At 37.4% G+C, this 14,752-nt stretch overlaps 2 protein-coding genes across 2 annotated transcripts in view; both read left to right on the top strand.

The window, feature by feature from the left end:
* Nucleotides 1–7,825, top strand: part of LOC121737936 — a 57,445-nt gene extending 49,620 nt beyond the window's left edge. Inside the window, exons 3-5 of the mRNA XM_042129672.1 lie at nt 852–993; nt 1,835–2,022; nt 2,863–7,825. Coding sequence (XP_041985606.1) covers nt 852–993; nt 1,835–2,022; nt 2,863–6,726 — 4,194 coding nt within the window. The 3' untranslated portion in view covers nt 6,727–7,825. The remainder of the gene's footprint in view (nt 1–851; nt 994–1,834; nt 2,023–2,862) is intronic.
* Nucleotides 7,826–8,867: 1,042 nt separating this feature from the next.
* LOC121738020 lies at nt 8,868–10,916 on the top strand. Its single transcript, XM_042129827.1, has 3 exons — nt 8,868–8,965; nt 9,575–9,685; nt 9,885–10,916. Exons 1-3 carry the CDS (start codon nt 8,927–8,929, stop codon nt 10,854–10,856), a joined length of 1,122 nt encoding a protein of 373 aa, XP_041985761.1. The 5' UTR covers nt 8,868–8,926; the 3' UTR covers nt 10,857–10,916.
* The last annotated feature ends 3,836 nt before the right edge of the window (nt 10,917–14,752 follow it).

The raw sequence follows: 14,752 nt of genomic DNA, 5'->3' as shown, positions 1-14,752 counted from the left end.
CAGATTCTCGTGCTGATCGAAAAACCGTAAGATGGTTGGAGAGTAGTGTTGTAACATCGTAATCGATTAATCGAACAATCGATTGTTATTTTTTCGATTGTCGATATTTTTTAATCGATTGTAAGGGTTTCGATTAATTAAAAAAAACAATTTTCATAAAAAATGGGTTAAAAATTTAATCGATTGTAAGGGTTTCGATTAATTAAAAAAATGGATTTTTTAAAAATCGATTTTCATAAAAAATGGGTTAAAAAAATAATGCACAACGTTAATAATCAAGTTTTCACCTCTGCCGGCACTCCCGGAGTGCAACCCGTCTTTTAGGTGGATTACGTGCGAGTGTTCTTAGTCTACGTGTTTGATGAAAATCGGTTGAGTCGTTTAAAAGTTGTGGGGGGTGAAAGTTTTTACGTGGGAGAGCCATGCTTCGGCACGAATGGGCCGGCTCTACCGGAGAAATACCACGTTCTCACAGAAAACCAGCGTGAAACAGCGCTTGCGCTGTGTTTCGCTGAGTGAGTGAGTTTACCGGAGGCCCAATACCCTACCCTATTCCCTTCCCTTCCCTACCGTTCCCTATTACCCTATTTCCTCTTAAAAGGCCGGCAACGCACCTGCAGCTTTCTGATGCTGCGAGTGTCCATGGGCGACGGAAGTTGCTTTCCACCAGGTGACCCGTTTGCTCGTTTGCCCCCTTATTTCATAAAAAAAAGTGGGCAAGAATTACCGAATATCTGGAAATATACTCGAGTGGGGTCTCAAATGAAAGCGCATTACGTGCATATTACAAAATAAAATGTAATATTTTTTATTTATAGTTTTTTAAACATCCCCCATTTTCTAATTTCCAGCGAGCCCAAGTCCGCCGCGTGAAGCTATGGGCGCGGGACTTCACAGGCCTCGGGCTGACGTGCGGGGGCGGAGCCCGGGACGGCGTGCGCGTGCAGAGCGTGCTCAGAAACGGTCCAGCCGCCGCCGCTGATGTACAGCCTGGTATGTACTATGTATGGCTCTCTCTTCAGAGCTATGTGAAATTTTTATAGCTTTTATCGTGGGCTTTGAGCGCGTCGACTGAATAAAATTCCGTAACTAAAAAACCTAACACCCCCAACCTGACCGGCAAAGCGGTGCAGCCATAGAAATAAATCAAGATAGAACGGCGACGCGCGTGCGTTGCTAAGGAATCGCTCGTGCCAATTTTTGCTTTGCTTTTAGTTAGAACAAATAACTTACCCGTGGAAAGAAATACCTCCTTTTGATCGATTCACTTTCGTACTTCTATTTTTACAATTAGACACTGCGCAATGAGACATTTTTGCACAACCGCTCTGGTGTAATCAAGTCGAGACGTGCGCGCTGACTGAATGAACGTTCAATGAATCTTGCTCACTTGTGCAAGATTGAAACACGCGTACTCCACCCGCTTAGCTGTTCTATCTTGATTTATTTCTATGGGTGCAGCGTTGCCCCATGTATCAAATCTGTCGGCCCCCTGTAGTTAATGATGTAACAAAATTATTAAGTGATAATACTTTAGGGTAACATGTAGAGTAGAAAGTAGCAGCGCTAAAGAGCTTTTGTGATTTGTATAGGCTAGCGCCCCAGCATCATGAGTTTGCCCACACAAAAGTTAAAAAAATGCTATTTCAGCCATTAAGATAATATATGCGGTGCTACTTTCATAGTAATCTCTATTGAGATGGTACATACTACATTACTACATACTGCCTGAAAGATGGTACTACTAAGATATTATATTCTGTTCTGAAAGTATTTAAAATCACATACAGCCAAGAAAATCCTCTAAATAAAATTAAAACAACTTTCTTTCCAGGCGACAAGATCAAGTCCATCAAGATAGAGTTCTCCGGCACGCCGCTAGAGGACGCCGTCTCCATTCTCTCTCTCGCCTCCCCCTACCCGGTGGAGTTGGAGGTGGTGGGGGGCGGGAGGGTCAGCGGCGAGGGCTGGGGGGTGAAACACCCTTTGATGAAGGCGGGCAGCACCGGCGATGTTAGCACGGTGAGTTGGTTAATGTTTGAACGGTTGACGAGAGAACTTAGAACTTAGCGGGACGTATGGTCACGTTAGGCATATAGACTATAGTAAAACATAGTATGTTATTAACTAAGTAAAGTGTTATTCGACATAATGCCCTTGCTTATATAATTTTATTTAATAATATTATATCACATTGCGAACTCACAAACTATTATTATGATGAAAACAATGAGTTATAAAAGAATTACATACCATCCCATACAATACAACCATTATAATATGAGACTTCATACAAGCGTAATTAAATGAAATTAGTGTCTTATTATAACGGTAACACATCACCAAAGTATTTTGGACCGTGCATGAATGGAGTAAGATTCATTTTGTAATAACACTAATGTTGCATTGTGAAAGCAAAATATTTTGAATCTCATGTCAACACAGCAAGGTTGTTTATTGAATAACATTGGTGTTTATATAGGATGTTAGTATTTGTCATAAGCGTCGCCTACGTTAAGGAATGTGCTATTGTTTGTAATGAAAGTCATATAAGCATACTTTAGAAATTAAAATGCCTGAAATAATAGTCATAAGAATTACTGCGAACAATATTTAAAGAAACATACATGACGCACGGATAAATACCCAAATCTACCTACAAATTAAAATATTTTAAACGCACAATCTATAAAATTGTAACCATAAAGTAGATTACTATAAGATTCACAGTTCATAAAATTTCTTATAGGATGTATGAAACATGTACTGCAAATGTGGCAATTTCGAACCAGCTGATCCACATGTCGCTTTCATATTAAATTACATTTATTATTATTGTTAATCATATATTTTTTGTTTCAGCTGGAAAAGGAAGGGAAGTTACTGCACCCACCAAAATCTCCCAACACCTCACACTCAAACAACTCAACATTAGAAACGAAGCACGGCAAGACAGGAATCAAGAAAATCATCAGCGAAAAGATCATAACCACCACAACGTTGGAAAGAAACAAGAAAGAGAGAAAAGATCCACCGTCGACATTAGAGAGAGAGAACGAAAAGAATTTGAAAATGATGAAGAACAGACATTCTGATGTAACGGGTATCACACAAAAGCCAGACAAAAAGGAAAGACATTCCATGGGCAGCGAAATCCAAATCATACAACCAGAGAATGGCATAACACATATAGAGCATACGGAAGTGCAAAAGAGAGAGTATGATCCAAAACGAGGAATGAAATTCGGAATAAGAGTTTTGCCACCCAACGTTCCTGATGACGGCGTTCTAAAACAGAAGGTAGAGAATGGTAACATCACACCAGAAAAAGTAAGCACAGATGAGATCGATAAGATAGATAAGCCAGAACCGAAGAAAGCCCCGTTGCCTCCAGTAGCACAAATACAACATGAAAACGAAATTGAACAGAAGAAACCAGTAGTGGCTAAAAGAAGAGAAAAACTAGCACCACCCATACCAAACGCTAGAACGAAGACGAACGAAGCAGAAGCGAATATCAGCCATGAGTCATCCAAAATCTCCGAATCGTCTACAATGTCATCGTTCGCCCGCACCGATTTAAATTCTAGTGGCATCAAAAGGGATGAGAACGGAATACCGCAGGAGCTACCTCAACACATGTTTGACGCGGCTAAAGCGGCTAGGAGCAACAGAAAGAGTTCAACGGAATTAGTACAAGAGAAAATTGAGATTAAAAAAGAGGAACCGCCTAAACCCTCCAAAAAGTCTAAAGGAAAAGCTCCTTCTCCACCCGGAGAACTCGAGAAGAATAAGAGTGATGATAGCATCATTGAACAATTGAAAAATACTTCAGACTTTTTGAGTAACGAGAAAGAACATTCGAGTATTTTACATAATACATCGGTTACTACTAAGTCTGCAGTTACCTCATACACATCCACTCCTAAAGTTAATAAAATAAAGCCTCGTGTTGAAGAAACAATGAATTTCACTCAGGACGACATCGATGATATTGTGTCCAAACCATTTAAGAGAGAAAGCGATTCCCTTAATAACTTCTTTGCGGATTCCAAATCGAATTTATCGTCAAATCAAGATGTGCATTCCGTTGTCTCCCTGAATAACAGCGAAAAAAGTGATAAAGGGTCCACTGCGATTGAACTGAATAATAGTGATATAACCATCCACAGTTCACCATTAAATGACACTACAAATTCAGAATCAGAAAACACTTCAATTGTCGATGAACATGAGCGTAAAGCTACCTCCTTAGGTGATCTTTCTAAGTTTGAAATTAGAAAGAAATCAAGCAAGCCCTCAACAGGCACCTTAGAAAGGGCACAAAGTCTAGATATATCTGCCGATGATGAAATTCAAGAAAGCACATTGTCACCTAAGAAAAGAAAAGCTATGTCAGTTGTCGAGTCAACCTTCTTCGATTCCGGCACAGAAGATGTACTACCAGAATCCATCGATTCGGAAAAGGGAGTAGTTATCAAACAAAAAGAACCTAGATTAAGTTTGAACATTGCTAAAGCTTCTGCTATGGAAGGACTCAGTACATTCCAGAGAAACCGTCTAAAGAAGGGATCAGAATTCGGTACTTTGGAAGATGCTATTGTAAAGGGTTCAAGCAGCTCAATAGAATCGGAAAGACATGGATCGCAAGAAATCTATAAACCACAAACAATCGCAGATTTATCGGAGAACAAAGAATCTCAGGAATCTTCTGATCATTTAGCACGTCGAATAATGGATGAGAATTTGAAAGTTCACTTGAAATTAGTCACTGAATTTGCTAAATCTACCTCTGACGGTAGCAACATGAGTTCACTTGAAACTTCTCAAGACAGTCAATCCACTGAAATTAAAACATCGCCCGTTAAACATGAAGAAAAAGTGTCTATGTCTTATGATACTAACATACCGGATGATATGAAAGTTTCCAGAAGTTCGTATGTTAATAGTTTAGAAAGGCCAAAATCTGAAATGATGAAGAAATTGCTAGCTAAAAATCCCATTTTTAATGTGCATCTAGATCAAAATAATCAGAAACCTGAAGAAGCAAGTAAAGAATCAACATCTGGGATGACTGATTCCTTCAAGTCAAATAGACATCAACCGGATGTTGTAAATGTTGATGAGAAATCACCAGACACAAGTAAAATCATAAAATACAAACAAGAGAACATTACACGGGATTACGATGACTTCGTTAGCAATATAAGAGTCGGGTCTGCCAATAATAGCATGCGTGTAGAGAAGAAAACACAAGAAGAAGCACAATCAAGTTGGCCAGAAACAAAAGAGGATGAAGAAGTACAAAGTAGAAACATAGTCACCATATCAACAAACGAAAAAGTTTCAATGCCCGAAGTCCGACAGAAATATACTAAATCCATAGAAATCGGTGAAACAAATCTTCGGCGTATCCCAGATTTAGTAGAAGGTACAAAAATCCGTGAAGATAAAGAAACGAGAACGCTGTACATGGAGCCGGCAAACGTTTCGCTTACGATGAAACAAGAACCTGCACAAAAAACCGTTACAGTTAATGTCACTGAAGATGAATTTGGTAACAAAGTTATTACACAGAACGTAGAAAAGGTTTCTACACGATACATCACGACTAAAACAGAAGTGCCTTTGCAAATTGAACAAATGACTTTTGGTATAATGAGAGGAGGGGAAGTGAATGAAATGGAGCTTGAGGAAGGCAACGTGAAAGATATAGACTCGAAAATATTTGAGGAGATAAAAAGACAAAACCCAAACATGCATTTTACTTCCACGGAACCAGCTTTCACGAGAACAGAAACGATCATACTTAACACGTCAGAAATGAATGAGGAACAGGCTAAAGCTTTGATGATGAAGTTACAGAACGATCCCAGTTTTATGGCACAGAAATCGCAGGAAGAACTATCCAGAATGGGCATCAGAATATTACAGGATTTGGAAGACAAGAAAACTGTTACAGATGACACCGTAGAAGTTACAAAAACTAAATATTCCATCAACCCCTCTTTAGTTTCTGAGTCCCAAAAGTATTGTACAGTGGAATCGAAAGAGGTAGAAAATGAGAATGATCACATAACAGAAATACAAGTGACTACTCCACGATCTGAATTAAAAAGTACTGAAGTCAGCAAAGATAAAATATCAAGTCGACAGAGACAGCCACCGGCAGTAAAGACAATCGAAGAACCTCTCCTAACATACGAACTAGACATAGAAATGCTAAACGATTTTATAACAAACGAAAAATACCATTCGGGGAGACAACTAGCAGAGATGAAGAAACGAACGAAAAACGAACCAAAGAAACGACACTCAGACTTCGACCTACCGAGAAACAGCCATATAAAATTCCGGACCGCCACCTACGAATCACCCAAAGAGCCAATCGTCACAAGCACGGATTTGGAAAACAGACGCCTCTCCCAACTCGACCAAATGCAACTCAGATCAGCTGAAAACACGCCACACGCAAAACCGGTAATTTTAGCGAAACCGAGCAACATTCCCGTTAAAATGTCAGAAAAAAAGCAACAATTCAATTTCGTTTCGTCTAAAATACCCGTTTTTGGTAGCCAAAAGTCATATAGTCAGGAGAATTTGACGGAGAAAAACTTTTCTCTGCCCCGCTCACCACCACCGAACTTGAGCAGCAGCTCTGGAAATATTTCAGTCACCTCCATAAAATCTAGTTCAAGAAGCCCAAGCGGTGGCAGATTGTCATAAAATCCGTTCCAAATTTAAAATGTATGTCAAAAAACAATAATAATATGCTTTTGTATAAAAATATTATGTTCTTCTTTTTTTTTTGGTTGAAAATTTTACATTCTGTAAACTTTTTAAAGAAGTCTTGTTGGACGTAAGTAAATAAGTACTATAAAATATTTGTACCGTACTTTAATAAAGTCCTTTTTCGTTTATTTTAATCGATAGTTTTGTAATTATACAAATTTTATTAGTACGTAAGCAAACCTTCTACAAATATGAGATTTTTTGTGCCAGTTCACATTGGTGTTATTTATATATCTGAAATAAAATTATGTGCCTTATAAATTAATATTTAAAATCGTATATACGGTTGTGAGAAATTATTTAAGATTTTGTCACAAAAGTAGGTGTAAAGATTAATTATTTTACAAAGCAATGCGCAGAAGGCGACAGAAGTTAAAATCTTCAAAATATGTTACAAAGTCGTCTAAATAGTTCATCAATCGTTAATTCAATGTTGAGGAAAGATGGCGTTATTGTTTTTTTCTTTTTATTTAAACATTGGTGAAGCAGTTTGTACTTCAAATGTCAAAACCTGTAGTCCGTCCTTTAAGTATTTAACGTTTGATAAACGAAATTGTAATGAATTGAAAATTGACGATACATTTTTGCAGTGTCTTCCAATAGTGTTACTTAGATAAGCATAAAATATTTTATTGTTATAAATATAAACCCACATATTATTTGATTTGAGTAGATTGAAATTTAGGAATCATAATTATAATTTTTCTGTTATAGCAGAATTTTTTATTGATAATTTGGACATTTAATATACTAAAGTCTGAGTCATGAGACGAGACATAAAACGAAAAAATTCTGCATTGACTCACAAAAATTTCTATGAAGTTCCGTGCCTCATCTCATGGATTTGGCTATAGTAGCATTACCCTTGTTATGGTAAAGGAGGTGAATTTTCTGTAAAAAATGTCGGTCCGTTATATTATTATATGACTGTTTTCATTCCATGTACTTAAATATAGTTTTATGTGATTTATATCTTACAATTTGTATTATATTTTCTTTAATTGTAATTAATAACATGTTAATAATATCAACATATGTTGTTTTATTAAAATTATGCTTTAAAAATGCATCCCTATTGTTATTTTAATTAGAACCCAAATTAAGTACCAACACCTGCCAGAGGTAGGTACAAAATTTGATTGACAGGACCCAAAATCTTGACAGGTACCAAAATATAATATGGTACCAATAACCAAAATATACCTAATATGGTAACAAATTTTTTTTATAGTCTGCAATGGGGTTTAACATCAGCATTTCTATTATATTCGAGCTTGAAATTAGAATATACTTCTCGTCATCACAAGAGCCTTGTCAGATATTAAAAATTAATACTCTCAGTTAAGAGGTGGGAAAGCCATGCTTCGGCACGAATGGGCCGGCTCGACCGGAGAAATACCACGTTCTCACAGAAAACCGGCGTGAAACAGCGATTGCGCTGTGTTTCGCCGAGTGAGTGAGTTTACCGAGGGGCCAATTCCCTATCCTATTCCGTTCCCTACTCTCCCCTATTCCCTTCCCTTCCCTACCCTCCCCTAACCTCCCCTATTACCCTATTCCCTCTCAAAAGGCCGGCAACGCACTTGCAGCTCTTCTGATGCTACGAGTGTCCATGACCCGTTTGCTCGTTTGCCCCCTTATTTAATTTTTTAAAAAAATTACGCACTTTGGCACTACTTAGTACTTTCTTAAGTATTTTAGTAATAAGGGGGTGTAACCCTGTATCACAGCGGGGCTAAAATGGTCACATTTAGCAATTCCTCTCAATCAATTCAGCAAATGAATTGTCAAAACTGTCAAACTGACAAATGTCAAATCAGTACAAAAATTCAGAAATGAATTGCAAGCAGAGTTGCATTTTGCGTTTTAGAAAAATGAATCATATTATGATTCATATCATGATTCTTCAAAGAGACCATTTTAGCCCCGCTGATCACACTGTGGTAATAGTAGGTAGTACCAAGTGGATGTTTTCATCTGAAATGAAAGCAAGCGAAAAGCTTACAAAATGTAATTAATTTTATGAAAAGTCATAATAATTAATTAAGATTAAAATGTTATTGCTTGTTCCAAGCATGAAATCAAAAGATTCATTTCGACTTTGATTATTATTAGATTTGAAAATCCATTCGACATGTTGCGATGTATTTTAATTTTGTTGCCAGTGCTCTTTGTAAGTTTTGCAACCGCATATTATAATATTATTCAGATAATTAAAACTAAATAAGTAAGTAGTTAGGCTTCTAAAAACGCAACTTTTAATCCCCTTACTTATAATAATATTTACCCAGCGAAAATACGGTATACAAAGTCTGCTGTCCTTCTCTGGCATATAAAACTCACAAACAGACAAAAACAGAGGACCTTGCCCCCGTAGACAAGTGGCAAAACGCTTACGCTAACGTTAACGCTAGCGCTACAAAATGTATGGATTTGACATTAGTATTCGCTAGCGAAGCGATGACTTATGTCAAATCGCATACATTTTGTAGCGCTAGCGTTAGCGTTAGCGTTAGCGCTTTGCCACTTGTCTACAGGCCCTGAATAGACTGCGTAAATATTTTAATTAGTAAGTCTTTAAAAGTTTACTTTTTTGAGAATAAATAGACTAAAGGCCTGTTTTACCACTTCCTGATAAAGTGCCGGATAGGATATCTACAATTTATTTGACAGGTTCTCCATACTCTACCTGTCAAATTAAGTGGTGGATTACCTATCCGGCACTTATCAGGAAGTGGGGAAACAGGCCCTAAGTATTTGAAAATTATGTTTATTATTATAGAGCACAGTTTTAGCGAAGTTCTACATTGAGGAGTTGAAGCCATCTTCGGGAAATGTGCAAGATATAAAGCATTACAGCTATGCCCTGAATTTATTGAATAATTTTATATCGGTAGGTAGTTTGTATATAAAAATAATCTCTTAATATGATATCTATCATTTTGCAAAATATCTTTAAAGTTTTTAACATCTGATGATTCTTATCTTTTTTCTCTGTATAATATCTTAAATCGTCGTTTCTCTTCGATGATTTTATGAAAAAGTACCGTTAAGTAAGTACCGTCAACTAAGTAGACTTGTTCTTTTTGTAGGCTCTAGAATCAAAGATGTCGAAAAATGAAATACCGAAACAATCAGAAGACCAACCTGTCAAAACACCTAGTCTGGAAAGTGTAGAAGATCCTACTCGGAGTCTACGTCCTGTCAGAGTACATAATGAAGAAACACAACCGTCAGATTTGGTACCTGACAAACATTTTAGTCCTGTCGTGGAAGAGAAAATAGAGTTTGAACATGAATTGGTACCTATCAGGACATTACGTCCTGTCAAAGTATACAGCGAGGAAACAGATACATTAAATTTGGAACCATCTGATATTGGTTCTGTCAAGGTGGAGCCATTAAATATGCTACCTGTCAGAATGCGAGTCCCTGTTATGGCTAACGGTAAAGAAATACAACCATCGGACGCAGATATTGATGAGGCTAGTATAGAAATAGAAAAAATACAGTCAGATTTAGTACTAAAGAGCTTACATTCTGGAATAGATGAAAGTAAAGAAGTCGATCAATCTGATTTGGTACCAACAAACATGCGTTCTGTTAATATAGAAAGTGATGAAATACAGTCGTCAAATGAAGTAAAAGAAATACATCTGTCTAATTTGGTACCAAATAAGCTACGTTCTGTCAAAGCAGAGAATGATGAAATACAGTCATCAAGGGAAGTCCAAGAAATACATCCTTCTGATTTGGTACCAGTAAGTTTATATGTCGCCGAGAAAGATAACAAAATTAATTCACCGATACTTCTAACGAGTTTAGGTCCCAATAAGGATGAAAGTGAAGAAATAACGGGTACTCATGCCGATTTGGTACCCGTTATCAGTTTGAGGTATGAACGTCCGAATAAGCACACTCTTTCTGAAACTAATAAGGATCATTTTCACATATGCGTTAGTTCATGCAAGAGAACTATCCATCGGGCTTGTAGAAATTATAAATGCGCTGAAGAGAATAAAGTAAAGGAAGAATGCGACCGTAGGTGTGACGTGAAATTCTGAGGAAAATAATGCAATGGTACCACGTTGGTATCTTGGGAAGTAATAAATTAATAATAATTATCTTTTTTTTTTTTTATGAATTAAGGGGGCAAGCGAGCAAACGGGTCACCTGACGGAAAGCAACTTCCGTCGCCCATGGACACTCGCAGCATCAGAAGAGCTGCAGGTGCGTTGCCGGCCTTCTAAGGGGTAATAGAGGAGGGTAGGGAAGGGAATAGGGGAGGGTACGGAAGGAAATAGGGGAGGGTAGGGAAAGGAAAAGGGTAGGGGATTGGGCCTCCGGTTAACTCACTTACTCGGCGAAACACAGCGGAAGCGCTGTTTCACGCCGGTTTTCTGTGAGGACGTGGTATTTCTCCGGTCGAGCCGGCCCATTCGTGCCAAAGCATGGCTCTCCCACGTCAGTAAATCTTGAAATTTTATGTTAACGTAAAACTAACCTAAAACTAATAATTAATAAAGATTACCTTAATAATAAACATTACAATTTACAGTGTAATAGGTACAAGGCTTATAATATTTTGTTTTTGTGTGGAATAGGTATTGGATATGAAAATAATTATATAAGGACGTGATAATAACACCACACGTTTTGGGCCTGGTAATTAAGGCGTGGCACCGTGTAAGTGCGTTCATACATATATACCTAATCAATCCTAAGAATTAGAAGATGGTGAATGCAAAATGTCGGACGCTTCTTCTTGTCGCGTAGTGCTCCGTTTTCGAATTGCAATATTGTAGGGACTAAATAACCTAGGTCCTTTGAATGGACTCAAAGTTTCTGAATAGGGGAGAGTTGGATTATGGATAACACTTAATTAATAACCCTAGTCCCTAAGGGCTGAGGCCTATAATAAGGATCATTTTTTGATATTAAAAGAAACAAAATAAAAATTATTTAACACATTATAATTTTTTACACATTATAATATTTAATTGGGAAATTAATAGGCTTAAACTATGTGTAGGTCAATGATATTCTACTTCTACTGATCTGTTACGTTCATACTATTTTTCGGTTTAAATCTCTTCCGAACAACATTGACAAATTTGACAGATAAGTAAAACAAAAGATACGAAATGCCATTTACATAAAAGAGACAGACTAAATAAAAGACGACCAAATTGGGTCGTATTTGAAGCTTCACAACGCGCGCGGTAGTAACATATCTGCTTTGGGTTTTTTATATAATATATCATTGGTGTAGGTACATAAAAATTTTGTTAGACAGACAGAAGTCTGCTGTTTTGCCTGTGTCTATGGTCTGACCTTTTGTTTTGGCTATTTTTAAAATGAATACTTACTAAAATATTAAAATTTATACTGATTATTACACGACAAATCGCAAAACTCCTTCATCTTATGTTTATTTTCGCAACACGATTCACGACAGCCAAGTTCTATCGCTTCCACGCAAGCTTGAATACAAACCGTACTTAAATGTTTCTTCTGGTAACATTTTTTTGCCTCTCCCCACCTTAAAATACTGCTTAAATCTGAGTCCCAGTCGATCGGTATTTCTAAACTATTTTCGCTTCTTTGATTTGATTCTGGAACCTAAAATAAAGTATTAAAAGAGCCGGCTGCCGAATATTTCTGTTTCTATAATGATAATATTCTATTCTTGTTAATTTTATAAAGCTGAAGAGTTTGTTTGAACGCGCTAATCTCACAAACTGCAGGACTTTAAGATTTTTACGTTTCTTTTTTTTTTTGGAAAATGTGCGGTTCCCGGGATTATTTATATACGCGGATAAAGATGCATGGGCCATGGCCTATGGCACGTCTATTGTAATTTGTAACATAAAAAATTGTCAGTCAAAATAAGGTTTAAGACGTATCCACATACATAGGTCAAGATAGATACGCATGTGTATGTACTATCAGAGAAGTTGATTCCTATGCAAATCGGGGACCTGAGTAGTTTGGTTGCGTTACGTCAAACCCAGCTGACAGATCACAATTAACATTGAATTGACATATTCGACCAAATAACGTTGGTCTGCCAATTGCGTAGGAATCAACTTCCTCGATGGTACTTCGCGTGCCATATCGCGTTCCCAAACGACGAGCAATGCTCGTCTTACGAAAGTCTGTTCTGCTGCTATCGGAATCACATCAATAGGAATTTTTAAATTGCCTAAATAAGTACCTAAAAGTGCCTGTAGAAATTCAAATAGAAACGTGGGGCTAGAATCCAGATAATGGACACGTACGTCACAGTAGGTAGAAAAAAGTGGCACGCCCGTTTTCGTACAAATGGAGCGACTGCGGTATCTATCTTGATCTAATAATATGTCTGTGGTACAATGCTTTTCAATAAATTAAGAACATCATTATAATCTCTGATGCTCTTCACATCGTCCGACAGCTCCTGAGTGTAGAACTTAGCAGACACACAGCTCTATAAAAAAAATATTTTTATTTTTTTACAGATACAGACAAACAGACATACACACAATTTTAAAGTACTAGTATGATTAGTGTAAGTCAATTATTTAATTCAAAATATTTTTTTTACGTGGGAGAGCCATGATTCGGCACGAATGGGCCGGCTCGACCGGAGAAATGCCACGTTCACACAGAAAACCTGCGTGAAACAGCGCCTGCGCTGTGTTAGTGAGTGAGTTTACCGGATGCCCAATTCCCTTCCCTATCTTCCCCTATTCCCTTTCCTTCCCATCCCTACTCCCCTATTACCCTATTCCCTCTTAAAAGGCCGGCAACGCACCTGCAGCTCCTCTGATGCTGCGAGTGTCCATGGGCGACGGAAGTTGCTTTACGTAGGAACGATACGATAAGTCATGCACCTCACATCGTATGCTTCGCCTTAATAAAATAAACTTACAAACATTATTGTAAATAATAACGTTATCCACAATAGTTTCATTTCGAGTGTATCTATTTGAAACAAATCACTGAGTTATTCGGAATTTTAACTAACATCAAATCTAATTAATTCGACGAAAATTTTATGTTATTTGCATGTAATAAAAGGCATAAGGTTTATCCAATACGTCCATCCATACTATACTATTAATATTATAAATGCCAAAGTGTGTCTGTCTGTCTGTTACCTCTTCACGCCCAAACTGCTGAACCGATTTTACTGAAATTTGCCATGGAGATGGAGTCCCGGGAAAGGACATAGGATACTTTTTATCCCAGTGAAATGTAAGGTTCCCACGCGATAAACGGGGGCGACAAATCGATCTAGCTAGGAATCATTTTTAGTAATTTATAAAGTACCTACACAATGCGGGATAAATTATTACATAAATATTATTATGTTTAGTTACCTTTTAGAGAGGAAGTAGGCCATCTTTACTCTAGGACCTAGAGTCTAGGACCTAGACTATAGGTCTTAGATTTTAAGTCAGAACTCAGAACTCAGTAAGTACTAGTATTAGGTTTCACTTTCAGTAAGTTAACCAAACAATAACCATGCTGCAATATTAATAACAAATCTATCGTAATTTGAAAAACTGTCTGTTGATAATACATAATATATTTTATAAGTATCTGTTTGGATAATGGTAGGCAAATGGTATATAAGGTATTAACTATTATAGCATTTAGCCCAGCTATCCCCAACACCTAGTAAACACCGCCCGCCGCGCGCCGGGCCTTTATTAGATTCTGTGGCCCGCGCGTGAATTCCAACCATTTTAAAAGAAATGTCGTGAATGAAATGAAATTTTTTCCACTTTTAAACCGTTAATTTTGAACAACGCGAAGGAAGAACGTTGACACCAAGATCATTAAGACATGTTTGTGGCCCATATGAAAAAAGGTTGGGGAGTGGGGACCATGGATTTAGCCTCAGACTTAGAGCATTAAACCGGCTGGTTTAATGCTCTAAGGCCTCAGAGGCTAGAGGTATAAACCTGAGGTA

Source organism: Aricia agestis, chromosome 22 (assembly GCF_905147365.1).
Source record: "Aricia agestis chromosome 22, ilAriAges1.1, whole genome shotgun sequence".
Classification (NCBI taxonomy): domain Eukaryota; kingdom Metazoa; phylum Arthropoda; class Insecta; order Lepidoptera; family Lycaenidae; genus Aricia; species Aricia agestis.
This window is presented reverse-complemented; position numbering and strand designations above follow the sequence as displayed.